This window comes from Alternaria ethzedia (assembly GCF_023757985.1).
Source record: "Alternaria ethzedia strain BMP 0044 chromosome Unknown scaffold_47, whole genome shotgun sequence".
NCBI classification, from domain to species: domain Eukaryota; kingdom Fungi; phylum Ascomycota; class Dothideomycetes; order Pleosporales; family Pleosporaceae; genus Alternaria; species Alternaria ethzedia.
The window spans coordinates 55,075-74,057 of record NW_026056240.1 but is presented as its reverse complement, the minus strand read 5'-3'; the positions used below and the strand labels follow the sequence as shown (position 1 = coordinate 74,057).

At 51.6% G+C, this 18,983-nt stretch overlaps 2 protein-coding genes across 2 annotated transcripts; both read right to left on the bottom strand.

The window, feature by feature from the left end:
• Positions 1–3,446: 3,446 nt before the first annotated feature.
• On the bottom strand, positions 3,447–6,638 carry J4E87_010368 (uncharacterized protein; the record flags this gene model as incomplete). The annotated part of the gene is made up of 1 exon (XM_049381942.1): positions 3,447–6,638. One exon carries the CDS (start codon positions 6,636–6,638, stop codon positions 3,447–3,449), a length of 3,192 nt encoding a protein of 1,063 aa, XP_049228313.1.
• Positions 6,639–7,393: 755 nt separating this feature from the next.
• On the bottom strand, positions 7,394–8,902 carry J4E87_010367 (uncharacterized protein; the record flags this gene model as incomplete). The annotated part of the gene is made up of 2 exons (XM_049381941.1): positions 7,394–7,525; positions 7,574–8,902. 2 exons carry the CDS (start codon positions 8,900–8,902, stop codon positions 7,394–7,396), a joined length of 1,461 nt encoding a protein of 486 aa, XP_049228312.1.
• Between the last annotated feature and the right edge of the window lie 10,081 nt (positions 8,903–18,983).

Here is an 18,983-nt window from a genome sequence, read left to right as displayed (position 1 = left end):
CTGGGACAGGCTATTTCTAACGGTAGAATAAGAACTGCATGAAGAACTTGTGCGTTGAGTGTGCCTACTACAGATCTCGTTGTTTCGGAGAGTGCAGTGCATGGCTTGTGAGTGACAGATGAAGATGGAGCTCGGACGGGTAAATGCACTGCAATGTTTGATGTGAAAGGGTAAGCGGTCTTAAAGTAAAGCGGCGTCTCGAGGGGCACTGTATAAAGATACCCCTGAACGCAGGGGGTGTAAGGCCATTGCACTGCAATGTTTAGCGTGGACGAGCAGAGTTATGTGGCTGTGTGCATGCGAGCCTCGTGCCTGTGTATACTAGGAAAGATAAAACCGGAGAGGCGAGGGTGCACCGCAATTCCGAGCGCCAACGCGCTGTAAGATGACAAAGCTGGTATGATGAGGCTGAAGATGTAGACAAAGAGTGATCGACCAAGCCAGCTCTACTCTCCAGGTATAACATCGACGCACACTTGTTCGGCGCCCGCTATATCTCTAACTTATATATATTGGAGAATGCGTTGATATGTTTATCCTGGTTGTAGAAGTGCTTTTTCGGCAGCGTCCTTGGAAGTTTGTTACGATGTTCGACACTTTGTACTATCCGTATGGCGATGCTCATCCTAGTGGCTGGTCAGCAACGAGAAATCTCGGCAGATTTTATGTGATCCTTCGCTTGGACAGTTTTGGCCCCATCCTGTTTGCACTGCAATCTTTAGCACGGAAGAACAATTGAACGAAACGTGCGAGGCTGGATCTCAGCCTTGTGAGGGAACTAGACGAGATAAGTAGGAGTAAGGGTGCGCAGTCCAGAACTCGCAACTAGGGACGCAGGCTGCTGATGATGCATATGCTATTGGCTGTGTTGTCGTCTAGATCCCGGCGTGAGGAAACATCCTACCCACTGTACTGCAACTCTTAGCGTAGGAGAGGAAGTCAGCGACTGGGAAGGGTGTCTGGACCATGTTCGGGCACATTCGCCGCTACGGCTGCACTGAAATCTCTAGCGTAGAAGCGCAGGTAGAAGTAAGGCTGAAGACGAGCCTTGCGCGATGGGACGGAAGATGTGCGTACGTGGAAGGGTGCGCAGCCTATGCTTAACTCAAGTCTACATCGTATCCGACCATGCACGTTGCGGAGTGCACTGCAATTTCTAGCTAAAAAGACGAGGTAAGCGAAAGGGTGACCTGTATGGAAGACGCGCGACTCTATCGTCGCCGCCTCACTGCACTGCAATCTCTAGCGCAGAAGAGTAGCTAGAGGGAACCTTGCAAGGCTGAAGACCAGCCTTACGTGAGCACACGATCGCGCTATCCGTTCAAAGGAACCTTGGAAATGGTCTCAATCGAGAACTGCACTGCAATTATTGGCGTAGAAGAGCCAGTGACTGAACGATTGGAGTAAAGATATTGAGGTCATTGAGGATGCAGCTCGATCTAGTGCCGGTGCACTGCAATCTCAAGCTTAGAAGAGGAAGTAAGCAAACGAATGGAGTGTATAGACGACGTTGTGGGTACCTATGTCCTTACGCCGCCTACCTACGGATGCATTGTAATATTTCGCATTGGAGAACAGGTAAAGCTCAAGCTGGAGACCGGGCTTACGCGGTTGGAAGGATGGCGTGTAGCAGGACGGCGCAGGCTGTGTTTAATGCAAGCCTGTTTTCGTTAACCGGTTGCTGCACTGCAATCTCTAGCGTAGAAGAGGAGTAAGCGAGTGGGTGCCCTGAGCGGCCAGCGGCAGATGTGGTGCACTTCCGACTGCACTGCAATCTTTGGCATGGGAGAGTAAGTGGAACAACAAGGCTGGTCCTTAGCTCTGTTCGGCAGCAAGGCAGATGTCTGCATAATCTGATGATAGGGCGGCATTGTTGCTGTCGACCCTTTTTGGTAGTGCACTGCAATCTCTAGCGCAGGCGAGCAGTCAGAACGACGAGGCTGCCTCTCAGCCTTGTCGTGCGATAGCAGACAGGAAGGCAGATGTGCGTACGAAAGCGGCTGCTTGCAGAGTCTGGGCTATGGCCACGTTGTTGGTCATTATAGGAAAGAATTTTGACTGCACTGCAATTTCTAGCGCGGGCGACCTTTTGCTGTCTTGGCAAGTCCAGACGACGAGGGCCTGTGGTAACTCTGCAGACGGCGCAATCGACGGCTTTTGATAACCTACCCAATTCGGCCTGTACGTCAGACAACGCGCAACACCAACATCTAAACCCTCTGAGAACCAGGCTCAGACGACAACGGTGCTGGTGGTAGGAGGGTTGTGAAAGTTGCTGTGATCCACACTCTACAGAGAACCTGCCTGATCAGGACTGTAGATGGTGATGTATCTGGAGGTCGTAGGCGCGGCGACATCTTGGTAGACAATATACACCTACTATCCACACCTACCTAATCTAGCTTCCGACTACCTCTACAATTACGTTGGCTATCCGTTCAAAGATACAGAACACTAGATCCAAGAATTTCACCCCAACCCTCCAGCACAACAAACCTCCCATCCCCTGCAAACCTCATTCAAATTACCCGATTAGGAAGGTTTCCAGCAGGTGTAGATTCTAGCGAGGTGTCTTCGTGCTCCTGCGCGCCATGGTCGCCCTGCTCGACCTTGTCGTCGCCGACGCGAGGCTTGCCATGTCCGCCCTGGCTGCGCTGCTCGCTGGGGTAGCTGTCGTCGCCGTGGTCGCGCAGGCCGCCAGATTCGCGCAGTCTGCACAGTTCGCGAGGTCTGCCATGTTCGCGCGGTTCGCTCAAGACGCGGCGTTCGCGAGATTCGCACCGTTCGCACCACCCGCCCAGTACGCCCGGCTCGCCCGGCTCGCCCAGGTCGCTCCCATCTCACTCCCAGCGCGCCCAGTGCGCCCATGGGAGATCACCATCATCCACACTTTTCTACTACTTGCCCGATTAGGCAACACCCAAACCTACACCACGACCACCAACTCCCTTTTATCTACTATTCAAACCGCTCGACGCTATAGCAATCCAATCTATATAGAGTTCCAAGTTCTGGATGTCGTGAATTGTCAATGAATTTGGAGTAGCCGATGTACATATACCAGAAGTATAGACATGCGCATCTGCGTTGGAAAGTAAGTAGGAGAAGGCGTACGGAGTGGTTGGAGTGTGGGAGAGTGAAACCGCGATCCACGGTTGTTGACAAGTTACTTGATTAGGAAGGAGTTTGATGTGAGATGGGATGGAAAATGTTGTTAAGGCGTGAAGATGTGACAAAGGTGTGGAGTATCATGAACATGTGCGAGGGGATGAGTGTGTGACGACATGTATATCCAATCACCACTATATACACCATCTCAATCTCTGCTTCGAGTGAGGTATCGCAATGCTAATACAAACGCTATCATCCCTATGCGCCAACGATGCAAAACCAATTCGCTCTTCTTGAATACCAAAGAATATCGTGCGCCCGTCAGGTTCCAGACATCACTCCCCACTCCCACCTGCCCCATCAAAGTTACTATGACTCCTTCTAAGAGGACTCCTCTTCTTCTTCCCCTGTCCTCCGTTCGCACCTCCATTTGCAAGGCCACCCCCATGTCCATTTCCTCCACCACCACCCTTCTTCTTCCTCTTCTTCCCCGGACTCCCTATACTCCCCGGTGAACCCGGCGAGCGTGGCGAATCAAGCGAACCCCGCGACACCATCTCCTCCACCTTCCCGCGTCCTTGTGCATTATCCTGCTGCCCGGCTTCCTCAGCCTTCAACAAATCCATCGCACGATCTACTTCTTCCCAACTCGGTCTACTATCCCTCGTTCCGTTCGGTGTCGCAGGCCCGGATTGCGTTTCTAGGACTTGGATTCTCGCGGCTTGGTCTTCTGCTGTTGATACTGCAGACGTAGGCGTTGGAGGGATATTTTCTTTTCTATCGTCGTGTTCTGGGTTGTCTTCTTGGTGGTTGTGGACGCCGTTTACGCGGATAGGTGGACTTGATATGTCTTCGTCCCGATGGTCGCCGTTTCTGTGTATGGAAGAATGGATGGTAGGTGTTGTAGGCGTAGGCGGACTGTATTCGATCTGTACTGGACTTCGCAGACCATCGGTTTCGGCATCGGACAGATTGTGTTGACCGCCGCCGTCACTGTCATTGTGGTGGTGGTCGCTGAGGTGGGCTGACACATCGCTCTTCCACATGTTGCGGAAAGTGCGGCGTTGTCTCGCCATGCCTGACGTATCTGGTGGGCTACGCGGAGGCGAAGACTCGAAGAAACTGGTGTACCTGTTGCCTAGCTGCTGTACGATTGGTACATCAGCCGTGGATCCTAGAGTTCCCGATCTGACGAAGAGGACCAGACCCAGGCAGAGGAGTAGAAGGGTAGATTGCACGACAGCCATTCTCTTCTGCCAGACAAGTTCGTCCGCCATTAGACTCAGACGAGTGCCTATCTCGCCGATTTCAGACTGCTGGCGTTCCTTCATACTCTCGATCTCGATGACTGTGCTCTGCCATAGCTGGTCGTACATATTGCGGAAGCTCTTCAGCTCCAGCATGACCGTACTGTTGAGATGGTCTAAGAACTTCTCCGTCTTCGCCAGTTGCCTCTTTTCCACTTTCACAAATGCATCTCGGAGGGCGCGAGACTGCTCTTCGATGTATTGTAGTGAGAGCGTGCTGTTAGCTTCGAGGTACTGGAGACGTTTGTGTATCGACTTGAAGAACGATTCTTGCGTTGAGGGTGCAGGCGCGTTTGGCTGTGTAGACGACCCTCGTCCTTGTGATGGCGGGCTTGCGATAGTGCTGTTGTTCGATGCTTTGGCTGCAGGACTGCTTGAAGAGGAGCCTGCAGCGTTCGTGGTCTGTGTTGCAGCGCTGTCAACTCGAGACGAAGAACTTGAAGCGTTGATCGTAGAAGCTTCGGAAGCAGGGCTCTGAGCCTGTGGGGCGGAATCTGTCGGGCTTGGCGAGGGGACATCCAGTGACTTCGTGTCCCCACTAGCTGTACTGTTGTCACTGGTGGTTTCGTAATTGCCTGTCGCCGACGGTGATGAGATGGACGTCAAGTCCGACACGGACTGATGCTGGGGGTTATCGACTGGCTCCACTATGGCTGTAGGCGACGGAGGACTTCCGTATGGCACATCATTAGGAGGCGAGTCAGACTTGACGTCCGGAGAAACATCTCGCTGAGTAACATCGCTCGCCGCTGAGGCCTCCGAATTGGTGCTGAGCTCCTTCACCGCTTCGATCGGTATCTCCTCTGGCGGTAAGGGCCCACTATCCTCAGCCGCCTTCTTGACCTCAACGCCCTCCGCCTCTAGATTCTCGTCATCCTCAATACCTCTTGCCTCCTCCTCTTCTTGCCTAAACTGCTCCATCATCGTCGTACCATGGACGCGCAAAACGCTAAGTGGGCAATAGTACTCATTCCCAAACTGAGTCAAGAACTCCACGCGCAAGTATCGTGCCCAGATCTGCGGCTCAGTGATGAGAAAAGGCTGAATGTCTCTCGAATTCCGCGCCTCGAACGTGCCCAGCGTGCGCCACTTCTCCATCTTCACAGGATAGCGGTCTGAGACGCTCACCCTGAAATGACGGAACATGGAAGAGAAGAACTCGTAGTTAGCGAGAACGATGGTGTCCACGAGAATGTCATCACAAAGCTCTACTATGAGGAACTTGTTGTCTGCGGAACATATGTTCAGCATGTAGCTGTCCTTGTTCTCGACTAGGATGGAAGACGAGCTCTTCGCCTGCTTGTTGGTCTTCAACACTGTAGCAGCGCAGTCGAACGAAGCGTAGTTGAAGCGCTCCTTGCACGTCTTGCCCGCATCTTTGCTGAGGGCGAATGAGTTTGGTGCGACTTTGCCCTCTCCACCAGTAGCTTTTGAGGTATCAGCGCTCTGTTTGCCGTGCTGGAAGTTGTTCGCTATGTTCTCGTCGTCCGGTGACCCAAAGCCACTGAAGTCGATAGATATCTCGCCCTCGTCGCCGAGCGAGTCTAGGGCGTTGACGTTTACGGGTCGTCGCCGTGCGGCTTGGTCTGTGCCTGCTGCCCGTCCTTGTCCGACGTTTTCTGGCGATTGACCGACCTTGGCCAAGTTCCTCTTCTTCCACTCGTCAAAAGAGAGGAAGTTGGCATTATCGAATGGCGAGTCTGCCTCCAAGTCAAGCTCCGGCTCTGCGCTTGCTGTGTCGCTGCTGGATGCAGTTGAGGTTGCGCCAGTCTCATCGGCCTTGGTGGGTACTGGGGTTGCGCCTTTGTCTCCTGCAATGCCCTCTATTCCTCCATCTAAACCAGGTATTGGAGTCTGTAGACCAGCTAGAGCTCCTTCCTCAGCGCCCGTGTCATTGGTCGCTCCTGCCTCGGCGGGCGCTGACCAGCTCGTCTTTGCGCATTGCTGCGGGAGCGTATGCGTGATGTAGTTTATAGTGCGATACGGACACGTGCTGTGACTCGAGGTATATCTCCGGACGGACGACGGTGAAGGCGACGACGAGGACGTGGGCGAAGGCGCGGGGGCAGAAGTATGCTGCGTCGTGGCACCTGAGTGTGCAGTAGCGCTCGATTCGACAGTAGGCGCCTCATTCGCTGCCTCAGCGAGGGTGGACGCGGGTGCGCTGCATAGCAGCAGGAAGAGAGCCCAATTACGGAGCGGAGTGCCAGTCGTGAGCATTGCTTGGTTGCATTTCTTCGAGCCGCCCAGTGAAGTCGAGGAGGAACATGGGGTAGGCCAGGAGGAGCTGGGGTTGCAGGCGCGGCGTGAACAGGCGTTCGCGTTCCTCAAGACACGTTTGATTGTTTCACCGCTTGCCTAGTGAATGGCTGCGGCGCCTCCAACCTTGGAATGTTTAAGCGATGACGTTGCCAAGAGATAGACATATCCGCCATACTCGACTCACGTCCATCACATGCCATCTGGAATGTTTGCATCTGCATGTCACTCTGCACGTCATGAAATAAGGTTGCTCAGATGTGTAAATGCATGGTAGACATATGCAGGGTCATGACTGATAGCGTGGCACGCGGCACGCTCATATACAAGATGCGTGCTTTTCGTATAGAATTTCATGAAGCTGCTCTACCCTATGCAGCCGCAGTACCCATTAACAAGCGAGCGAAGGTCTACACCCAAACCGTACAGTCCGCCACCATCGCTCTGCAACGTCATACGCCATCATCTAGTACTCGTGTGTATCGTTATGGTGATCCGTTGATGCCGAGAGGAGAAAACGCCATACGAGAGTGCAACAAGCTGCCGATGCCCAAAATCTCGCTATGCTATGGCATCGGGCGTAAAGGGGGTATGTCCAAAATAAGAAATCCAAGTCAAGAAACGAACGCAAACATCCAGACAAATGGCTCAAGATCCGTGTCGTGTGAGCGAGGACGAAGGCTAAGAATATGGAGGTCCAGCCGTAATCAAGGGGCCTAGAAGCCTTCGTTGCCTGCACGGCAGACCTTGGCCTCGGAGACCCATTCAGAAGCGAGCACTTGGTGCGCAGTCAGTCGGCGGGCAGGTATAGGATCGAGGATTGAGTAGATGACATTACGACATTGTCGCTGGGTGTTGTTAGAAGAATTCCATGAATAGTACAGGTCAATACTCACTCTTCGCAAAACCTCAATGGGTCGATAACCCTCCTCCTCTTTCCGGTCCTCGAGGTAGCGGTCGAAGAACTCGTCTTCGCCTTTTTGAGCCACACGCCAGAGGTGGCGCCCGGTCCTCATGGCCATGTAGATGATGCCGCAAGCCCACACATCAACGGCACGAGGGTCGAACTCCTTGTCCACGTACTCCTCGGGTGCAATGTAGGGAGCTGAGCCACAGAGACCAGCCGTCATGTGTGCCTCCTTCTCCCAGGCCATGCGGAAGCACTCGCCGTTGCCAAAGTCTGTGATTTTGATCGACCCGTGGGTGGTGAGGAGCAGGTTCTCGGGCTTCAGGTCCCGATGTGCGACTCCCATCTCGTGCATGTACTCTACACCGCGCATCAGCTGCTTGAAGAAGCAGTCTGCCTCGGCCACCTCGAGCTGGCCAGCTGCGAGGACGAGTGTGTACAGATCACCCCCAGAGCAGTATTCCATAACCTCGCAGTATGTGCCCTTTTCGTCCTGGAGCAGGTCGAGCGTGGTGATGACGTTGGGATGTTGCATCGAAGAGGATATGCAGAATTCGGATGTGAGGCGCTTCTGGTACCGCTTGGCCGACTCGCCGGGTCTTTGCTTGAACTCCTTGACGGCGTAGAGCTGCTCTCGTTTCGAGTCCTTGGGGTCCTGCTTGTGCGCGACGCGGACGATACCAAAGGCACCGCGCCCAACGACCTCCTGGCACTTGCCGTACTTCTGGACCAGCGTCTGCGGGAGGGCGTTGACGGCGTTCTTCTGCTCGGCGAGCTTCTCCTTCTCGTTGCGCATGACGTCGACCCAATTTGACATGAGACTGAGCGGCTGGTCCTCGGCATTGTCGCCCTTCTTCTTGCCGAGCATCAGGCTCTGGAACATGTCGGACAGCTTCTCCTGGCGCTTGGCGACCTTGAGGACGTGCTCGTGGGAGCCGTCGTCGTTGAGCCAGAAGCGCTTGTAGGGCGCGCCGGGCCCCTCCTTCCGCGTGACGGAGCCCTGGCGCACAGGCTGGGGGCGGCCGTTGGGCGAGGTGCCGTTGGTGGCCTTGACGTCGCCGTTCTTGTCCATGTGGGCGGTCTTGATACCCATCATGCTGCTGAGGCGCGACGTCATGGTGGGCTTCTTGGGCTTGAGCAGCGCTTCGGCGGCGGCTTGCACGCTGCTGGCGCCAGACTGGTGGACGACGGGCTGGGGGAGGACGACGGTGGTGTCGGGCTGCGAGTGGACTGAAGAGGCCGTCGAGGCAGAGGCGGACGGCGAGCCCGCAGATTTGAGCGCCGTGCTGGGTGGGTTGTTGGTCGTGGGAGCCGCCATGTTCCCTGCTTTTCGTCTCTCGCTGGCCGGCGCGGCTAGGAAGTGGTGTGGGTCTTTTCTATGGGGAATATGGGTTTGGAGACGCAGGTGTCTCGCGGGCAAAAAGCCCAGGTGCTGTTATTGTACGGCGGTCAAAACGGCGTATCTGCGTCGGCGGGTGGTGGTGGAGATGAGGTTCGGAAGGCGCGCGTGGGGCGATTTGTAGTGCAAAAACACGGTGACTGTGAAGGAGTCGTCGCCAGGCGCGAGCGGGCAGGTCGGGCAGGCGCGCGCAGTGTGAAAGGCGTGGGCGGGCTGACAAACGCCGTCGCGGTGAGGTCTGGGGCGGCTTCAAATTGCGTCCACCACGGGATCCGGAGCCACAGCAGAGTGGCTGTGCACGCGTGCCGAGCAAATGCGGATCAGCGGCAGATGATGTCGTGGGCTGGGCTGGGCGAGGGCTGCGTGGCCGGTATCCGCGATGGGCAGCACGACAGCGAGCGCGGCGGGCTTGGGGACTGGGAATCTCGGAATCTCTTCACGAGGCCTGACGTCTAATATTCAACTAATATTCAGGTGTGCGAGGGGTAACCCATGGGTCAGTGTGCACTGCCTCGAAGCCGTGTACGTCTTGACGCAACAGGCCTGGCTTGCGCGATTTTCATCTTCTTCATGTACGCCAGTCGTCGCAGTTGACCGCTGCAATCTCACAAGTGTGCGGGCCATCGGCGAAGAAGCCTTGTCCTAGCAATGACAAGAAACGGCACATGCTTAGCTGTCTTTATTGTCTCTACTAAACGATACTGGATTTAATAATTGCTTCAACAATAAAATCCATCCCATCGCTGAATAGATAAGCTCATACAGAGCTATACAGTGGAGCGTTGCCAGCTTGCCTTCCTGCTTCCACTCGCTGACGTAGGGCTACCATTAAATTCGTCCTGAGACATGTTCCCAATCCGGAGCATGACATCTTCCCACTACCATCTGACTGGTTTCTGCTTCCACCAAGCACTGTGACGCACCATCAGGGCCCCTTCCATGATCCCGTTTGTCACCATTTCTCCATTCCCGAGGTCCGCCGAAACATGCGCCGGCAAATACTATCGTCGAGCCCAAGCTAATTCCATCAAGCGCTGCTGCACCTCGGTCCTGTCCCGCACAGCTTCACAAATGCTTGGTCAGCCACTCTCGACACCGGTCAATGAGGGGAGGTTCTCTCATGCAGCAATTTCCAAGGACCGCACGAATTACAGAGCCTGAAAACCTTTGTTTACATCTCACCAACTATTATTTACGTTCCGCGATACACAAGGAGAGGGGCACTTCCTCAAACCTTGTGCCCCGCATTGCAGCCATGCAGCAACCTGAGATGGCGCCCCTCATCGTCTCCTCCCCACCACTCCCAATCCACTTCACCATGCACACCGCAACTCGCTACACCAGCCCCATGCATTACAACACTCCTGGTACCCTCTCCCGACCACTAACAAATACCGCAGCTGCCGCTCCAAGTCAAAGGGCGAGCTGTCGTGCAGCAACCTCGCTGCATCCTGCAAGCCATTATGCACCAACGGCTACAGCTGCTCCATCCTCGCACTGACCTCTTATTGCCCTCTACGACGGAAGGAACCATTCACTCGGATCTACACAATACAAGGTTGCATCTAGCCAGAACCCTTCTGATTGGTCGCGGCGTATACTCTGGAGTCGTCTCAACTGCCCTTCCTAGAGGCCACGCTACGCGGATTACCGCGCACTCGTCATTTGTCTGCCGTAATCTTGGGCTGCGGTTGGCATGCGCGTGATCGACTTCGTAACGTGTCTTGTTGTTCCTTCGCCCTGCAGTCTCAGGCACACTGCTCGGAACAATAATGCGCTCAAATCGACCTTCGTGGCAATGATCGGGCCAAGATCTTCGCCCCATGCTGAGCGCTCAACGGTCAGCAACCACCAGTTGGCACTTCACCCGCTGCCGTCAGGTAACACACGACCAGGCTCTTATGTGGATAGACTCGGCCCGGGTAAGCGGGCGATTTGCGACCGCGTTCCTGACTTGCTGCGCGACTCGAAACAACATCTGCTGCCCGTGGCGGCTGAACTCGCGGTGATTGGTTGATCTGGCTCTAGGGATAGACTGCTCACACGCGACGCAAGTACCCGCACGTTCGTTAGATGCTGGTTCATCACACTGACCGCGACTTACGCGAATTTCGGATCCGGCTGTGCGGGTAGTGCCCTGACATAGGGCCGGTACCTCGAGAGGAATGGATTGCTCCACGTGCCGTGGCTGGTGGTAGAGACAACGACCACGTTTGGAAGAAAGCGATCGACAATCAAGGAGATCGGTGAAGAAGCAAACAACACCGCTTCTAGCATATTCTCATCGTCTTTCGCGATTCGATTGCAGCCTTCAACACAGGCCGGTGCGTAGTTTGGTAGTGACCTTTCATGCTATTCCAGTCTGACGAGCACCATAAACAAACACCGGGACGAGGCAATGTAGTACGACGTGTTATATGATCAACCCATACCTAGAGATGATATTACAAAAGTACCCCCATTCAGATTCTATGGAATATGACCTCATGATAGCAAATGATTACTCCGTTCGCATCGGTCAAGTTCTTCAACCTCAAAAGAGCTGATGAAAGCACCATGTGCAGCTACTTCCTTTCCCCCGTCATCTACCACAGTGATATTCTACACATGGTTACATACATGTATCAGTTATGAACGACGATCCTGGCGCTTGCACAGCTTCGAGGTTAGCGTAGAATCTCGTAGTTATGAATCTGGCGTCTTCCACTTCACATCTTCCATATACTTCTCTCAGCCGTCGAGAATTCCAAAAATCAACAGAGATGAAACATGTCTTTCCCTGGCTGAGCGCCTCAAAAATTTCCACTTTTTCCAAAAGTTTACCGGGTTCGCCCGATGTCTTGTTTGTTTCGAAAAATTGAAAAGTCCACTGGCCATGGGCAATTTCGAGTATTTTGAGACTCATTTTCTATCATTGAATAGCCCTGTATCCTCCAAACTAGATTCGCATATTGGGCGCTATATGTCTTTCCCTGGTTGCACTTCCGCAGCCCTGGCTTCAAAACAAAAGATGTTGGCCGCTATCCATGGCCGTCTGAAAATTTCGCCAAATCGAAAACATGACCCGCTCTCGCTCGTCTTGCGACATATATAAACCTGCCGCTTGGGCTCGTATTCCTCATCGATACTCACTTCTCCGGCATTCACCAAAACAGACATCCGAGTTCATGATGTCTGTCTTCTCGAGAAATGATCCCCAAAACGACCAATGTCTGTGCTTCTAAACGACTTCGAAGCAAAGCAAATGTCGCTTCCACTTCCAAAAGAGCTATTCTCTACATACATAGGTGGCTCGCAACATCCCGCGACATACGTCGATACACTGCGTCGGAAAGCATTACTTCTTATCATCACACACTTGACTCTCTACCAAAAGTCAGATCCTTTCGCCATATGTTGGTGCCCGCAGAAAATATGTACGATCCTAGCGATGTCCTTCTCTCTTTCCAAAACATATCAAGTCAGAAATCCATGGGTCGCCTTTCCGCTTTTCTAACGCATATAAACACGCCGGGGCTTGCGGATCACTTCTGCTTATCACCACTCGTTCTTACAGTCCTACTAAAACATACGGCGAGCCCCGACATGTCTGTGCCTTTACAAAACGGTCAGAGAAACGTGACATGTTTTCCGCTTTTCCAAAAAATTCGGGCTTGGGGGTCATGAACTTCTCCTCGGCATGGCGAACGCTATAAAACCACTTCTCCAGTACTCTTCTTCCTGCCTCAACACACATTGCGTCTTTCTTCAAAAGCCGTGAGACGTCGGAACATGTCTGCAGTTGCTGAAACACGCGTCATTCTCGACCATGTCCTCCGCTCTTCTGAAAAAGGGCAGCGCCCATTATCATGGACTGCTGGTCTAGTTCCACAATCCTTATAAAGCTGCGGTCTCAGCAACCTGCTTTCTTCATTAACGCACACGCCGTGTCTTATCAAAATGGACGGCGTTTCTCTGCATGCCTGCAGCATTTCAAAATCCCCACTCAATATGGTCATGTTCTTCGCTTTTCCGAAATCGCCGCAGGTGCATACAATGCGTCGGTCGGTCGGTTCCTTGCTACGCCAACACCTATCGTTCTCGGTTATCAAAACACAGACATCACCAGACTATGTCTGTGTCGCTAAAGATTCGGCACTTTTGTAGGATGAATCTCTTCTCCAAATCCCTATGACAACCCTCGATGCGGAGCTCTCCTGGCCATGCTGGACCTCCATATAAAGCCACGGCCTCGCACGATACTTTCTTCTTCAACACACCTCTTTGCGCATTACCAAAATTATTACGGATAGAGGTTATGTCTGTGTTTTCCAAAATTGTCTCACTCTTATGGGATGTTCCTCTTTTCCAAAATAGCAGCCGCCAATACCATGGCGGCGGTCTCCTGGCTTTGCTGTCGATATAAAGCAACGGTCGCGAACCTTCCTTCATTCTTCAACGATCGATGCTCTTCTGACCAAATACAGAGACAAACCGTTGCATGTCTGCTTCTCCAAACTTGGTCGCTGTGTCCGACATGTTCTTGTTTTCTAAAAGAGTAAAGCAACCGCCAATGTGGTGCTCCTCTGGCTGTGCTTTCCATATAAAGCTACGACATCTATAGTTGCTTTCTTTTCCAACAAAGCATACACCATTTACCAAAACGCAGTTTCGCTGTGCTCATGTCTGTGTTTCCAAAATTGGCATCGATGTCATGCCTTTCTTCCTTCCAAAGAATATGTACAGCCACCTATGCAGTATTCTTCGGGCTCCACTGTCGATACAGAGTTACCGTCCAGCTTCTTGTCGTATTCATCAACGGCGGTTTCGTCGATTACCAAAACATAGGTTCGAAATGGCGATGCTTGCACTGCTCAAAATGACCAATCACCACGTCATGTGTTCCTTTCTCCGAGAAGCATAGACGAACACTCCTACCTAGGTATGTCCAAGGCGCCGCTGCCCTTGGGAACCATATAAAGCCACCACCTTCAACGTTGCTTCCTTATCCAACAACTGTGTCTTTATCGGCCAAAAACACAGATTACGAGGCCTATGTCTGCGCTTCTAAAACCTTTCAAGACTAAGGCCATGTTCTTCTCTCTCTTTCGAAAACCACCAGTGCGGACCTTTATGCACAAGGCGTCTCTAGTCTCGCAATAAATATCCAGCGCGCTCCTGGCACACTGCTTACTTGATTACCGGCACCACTTGCTTTGCCAAAACTTCTCGGTGAAGTCGCTATGTTCGCGCTCCCGAAAGACCCCGTCTTCATATCTTCCTTCCTTCAGCTGGCAAAACGTCAAAGCTCATCTTTTCATGCAGCTTTCCTGATTTCAAGATATAAAACGATCTGGAACGTGTAAATGACCTCCTCCCCCAACAATTCCACCTCTACGTACCAAAATTTCAGCAGTTATGTGGCATGTCTGTCCAGTTACAAAATTGCGTACGCACACTTCATGTCCTCGGCTTCTTTCTAGAACTTTCGTATCACTGCGACATACTCATAGTTCAAAAACAACAGCGAGAACGCACGAATGTTTGCGCCGTCCAAGATGAATATATGTACTACCGATGTTTCTGCTTTCTCCGCGGGCTGGTTGATGCAAGCCCGTCTTGTCATATGAAAAGTCACACTCGAGTTCACCATGTCGCCGTCTTCACAGCAAGAACCTCGATTGGGCCCATGTGCTGCGGCTTCCTGAGTTTGCTGTTACGACAATGAATCTTCACTTACCAAAAATGACTCCTCTTATGCACATGTGTGTGCCTTTGCGAAGATCATGCCGCCACCTTTATGTTTCTGTTTCCTCCTGGAGTACTCAACCTTTCATTATCCGGCTTCGTCCACAAGTAGTTGTCCGACCGGCGCCTGATGCGCAGACTCCGGATGCGCTTGGCGATTGCTTTCACGAACACCGACCTTTCTTGCGGTGTTTCTTGTCTCTCATCCAGCCACACCCTTCCCTGTTCTTTCAAAACGAGCTTCGTCGCCGCTATGATCTCTGCTTCTTCCAAAAGAGGTAGGGAAACAACATGTGTCCCCGCCGTCCTCTTGGCCGTTGGTCTCACGGCTTTGCATTCGTCAAAAAAGACAGCGCAAAAGAATTCATGCGCGCGCTCCGAAAAAAACGGAACTCTACGTGCCATGCTGTCCTCTCCTTCTTTGGCCACTATGTCTCTACTACATGTTCGACTTACAAAACAAGATACGTGACGCCGATGCGCCTGCTCGGGGCAAGGCTATAAAGACACCACTCTCCTGTTCCTCTTCTGAGATATTATCACCCACATGGTTGTTCTTACACACCAAAACCTAAGAACTACGCACCCATGTTTGTGCTTTCACAAACACGCCGATGAACCCGAAAAGTTCTTTGTATCTTTCTCCAACTTTACCTGATAATGCTACGTCCTCGATATCATAATTACCCAGATTTTGGAACTTATTCTATTGATGTTTTTGCTCGTAGAAAGCTGCAGTTATCAGACTTATGCTTCTTTCTCGAAGTTGGAAACCACAACTATTGTGCTTATGTGCTCGGGCTCGCAAAAAACATCATGCAACCTATGCATGAACGCTTCTCCCAGAGTTGAAAGCCTAGTTTGAAAGAGCTTCTGTTGGTTTCAAAAAGGAGAGATTTACGTGTGATGGAGAAGCGCTCGGTTCAGGTTCTTTAATGCATATACACTAGCCACGTCCTCACTTCATCCACCAATATCCTACATTCTACTTACCCTTTAAGACATTCCAAAAGAACACTGATGATATTGCCATAGCTGTTTCTCGTCTTTTGAATTGCCCAGTGGTACCTTGCCATGAAATAATCCCAAAAGGACAGGACAGATCATCATGAGAAAGGCCAGCCTGGCACCGACACTTCCATAAAACTTAGCGAAGTACTCAGCAAACACGAGTAAAAAGATTCATATCTACTTGCCATGGTCGTTGAGGCGGCCTCATCAGCGTATATAAACCACGACCGCCGACCTTATCCTTCTCCTCTAATTACCCACTTCCTTCAGTTTTGTCCAAAACGTCGGCTTCTCAAGGGATGGCTGTGGTTTATTTTTGAAAAGTATATGTCAGGATGTTATGCGCGTCCAAAAAGCCGAACGAAAACGACGTCATGAAAAAGTCCGACCTTTCCCTGGAACATATGGAATAGCTGGGTGAGCGACGCATGAACGAAACCCAAAGTAGACTTTGCCATGAGTACTCGTGCCTTCGTCGCTGCTGGCGTATATCACCACGGCCTTCTGCTACCAAACCTTCCTCTTTCCTGCGCTCTATCATCCGCCAGGCATACCTGAAATACACATGCACTTCCTCAATGGCTGTCTTCTGTTCTTCGAAACAGTTTCTTGAGACCGGGATGACGAGAACCTGGAAGTTCCTGGTCTAAACGAGACATACTGCGCCCTGATGTCGCTGGAAACTCCTAAAAGCTACCTAGAGTCTACGACATGCTGAAGTCGTGTTACTTGGCTTACATGAGCACGTGGTGTTCTTCCCGTCCTCGCCGGTGTATATAAATCACACCCTGCAGCTGTACATCCTCACTCCACACTTTCCTTGACAGGTCTCCAAAGCGTCTGAAGATCTTGCTATGGCTGTTCTCTGCTCTCTCGAAACTGCAACCATCGTTTGAGATGTCAAGAATTCGAAAAGAGGAGAACTCTATTTCATGAGAAAGAAAGACTTTCCGCTGGTACATGCGAAACACTCGGAAAAGCTAGATATGTGCAGAGAACCTACCTCCCGAGATCTGGTAGTAAGCACCCAATCGTCGTCTTTCTCCTGCCGACTTATATGATGCGCGAGCTGCAAGACTCCTACTTCCGTACGCTTCCCCAGATACTCTCAAAGATGGCGAGCTCACTCATATGTCTGCTTTCTGCTTTCCAAAAATACCTTGGCGCCTCCTCATAACGAGAACCGGAAAGCTGCGTCTGCCGTACGTATGAGCAGACCGAGCAGTGGCCTCTCAGCTCGAAAGCTGCGACCTGACGACAATGTACAAGAATATAAAGCTGAAGAATGGGATGAGCACGGTGAGAGTCTTCGCTGTACGCGCATATAAACACCTCTTTACGATCTTATCACTTCCTCTCTACATTCCTTCTCACGAAATACCGAAAACCAAAGATTGAGAAGCTCCCGTACATGGCTGCTTTCTCCCTGCCAGCCTATCAGTTACCGGTATTATGGCAGTTATTAAAAGCATAATACGAACCACTTATGAGTGAGATTGACGTCTTGCTCGAATTCTTAAAACCGATGCCTGCATCGTGATGTGCAGAAAAAGGTCCTAAAGTTCGGGATGGCTCCACTCATCTTGTGCATATCAATTACAGCTTCTGGCTCTTCTTCCCCTCCGTACTATTCTTTCTCAAACACCAAAAACAGCAGTCTACGCTGTTATGTCTGTCCTTTTCTCCTCGCCGAAAGGCACCGGTTGGGATTGTCACGACAAACGCCAAAACAAGACGGAAAACAAATTTATGAGTAGGAACGTCCTTCCGCCTGGAATCCTGGAAGAAAGAAACGACAGCGCCGATGTCTAGAAGCTGGCGTTGCGCTCGGCCATGGTGTCACGCATTTTGTGTATAAAACGATAACTCCTGGCCTCTCTTCTCCACCACAATCATCCTGTTCGGCTTCCAAAATGCCCAGAATCCGTCTCATGGGTTTCTCTTCTCTCCAAAGCAGCACAGCCCCCATCATATAACGATCGTCAAAGCATGAAAGAAGTTATCACACGAGCAAAATCACACTGTCGTATGCAAATACAAAAAGCTGCAGTTTAGGCTTTCATGTGCGGAAGTCGACGGTGTTTGTCGCGATGGATACGGTGCCGTCCTCTTATAAAATACAAGATCGACGGCTCTTCTTGTTCTTCTCACTGTCATTCGCACTCATACCGCGAAGTTCCAAAGTTGATAGCCGCCAACCTCATGGGTGTGCCCTTCTCTACCAGAAAGACAACGCAATCACCGATGACTGAAGTCGAGAGACATTCGATTTATGAGCGAGATCATGGATCCGGTCAATAACAATCGCGATTTCGAAAAGCCAAACACTGCTCACGATGTCTTGAAACCATGTACAAGATCAGAAATGAGCACTGGGAAGTCCGCCAGCTCTACGTATAAATTTCCGGTTCTGGGACTTATCCTCCTCTTTCTACAACTCTCTGCACTTCCCCCGCCAGATCCCCAAAATGCATGGAGCTAAATGTCATGGCTCTGCGCTTCTCTTCCTTATCCAAAATAACCGCGATTGAGATTTATGGCCAGCATCCGAAACATAACCATGAGAGCCGAATGCATGAGGTGGACCACTGGTTCTAAACTATCGAAATCAAGGACCAATTGATCAATATGTGACCGAAAAGAACAAGAAGACTCCGCCCTGAGCACTGAGCAGTGACGCGCCGGCTGCGTATATAAACATGGCTGCACGGCTTGTCTTCTTCTCCAAACTTCTTCGTACTTCTTCCTGCGATCCACCAAAACCGAGACTTCAATGTACCATGGCTGCGCCCGGCTCTCAAAACAGTCACCCGCGGATATCATGATCGGCACTCGAAACTCAAGTTGACCGTCCGGATGAGTGAGGTCGATTTCTCCTTCTCATCATCTCCAGACGCCCACGTCCGTTGCCATGCGGAATAAAAGCCTGTCACTCGCATCTACATAACCAACGAGCGGATCTGCGCTGAGTATGCACATAAAGTCTGATCTGCGGCACTGCTTCCTTACCACACTTGTCTACACTTCTTTCTGAAATTCACCAAAAAGAGGGAACTGACAACATCGATGGCTGGGCCCGTCTTTCAAAACACGGTCATGACTTATGCATGATCGGCACCAGAAAAGTAACTGCGACAGTGAAATGAGAAAGACCTCCCTCTCACGTCTATCTTCCAAGACTCTCAACTCCTAAAACACATGTGGACTCAAAACTTGTTTGATTCATTCTTATGGGGCGATGTGGGGCCTCAGCGGATGTATA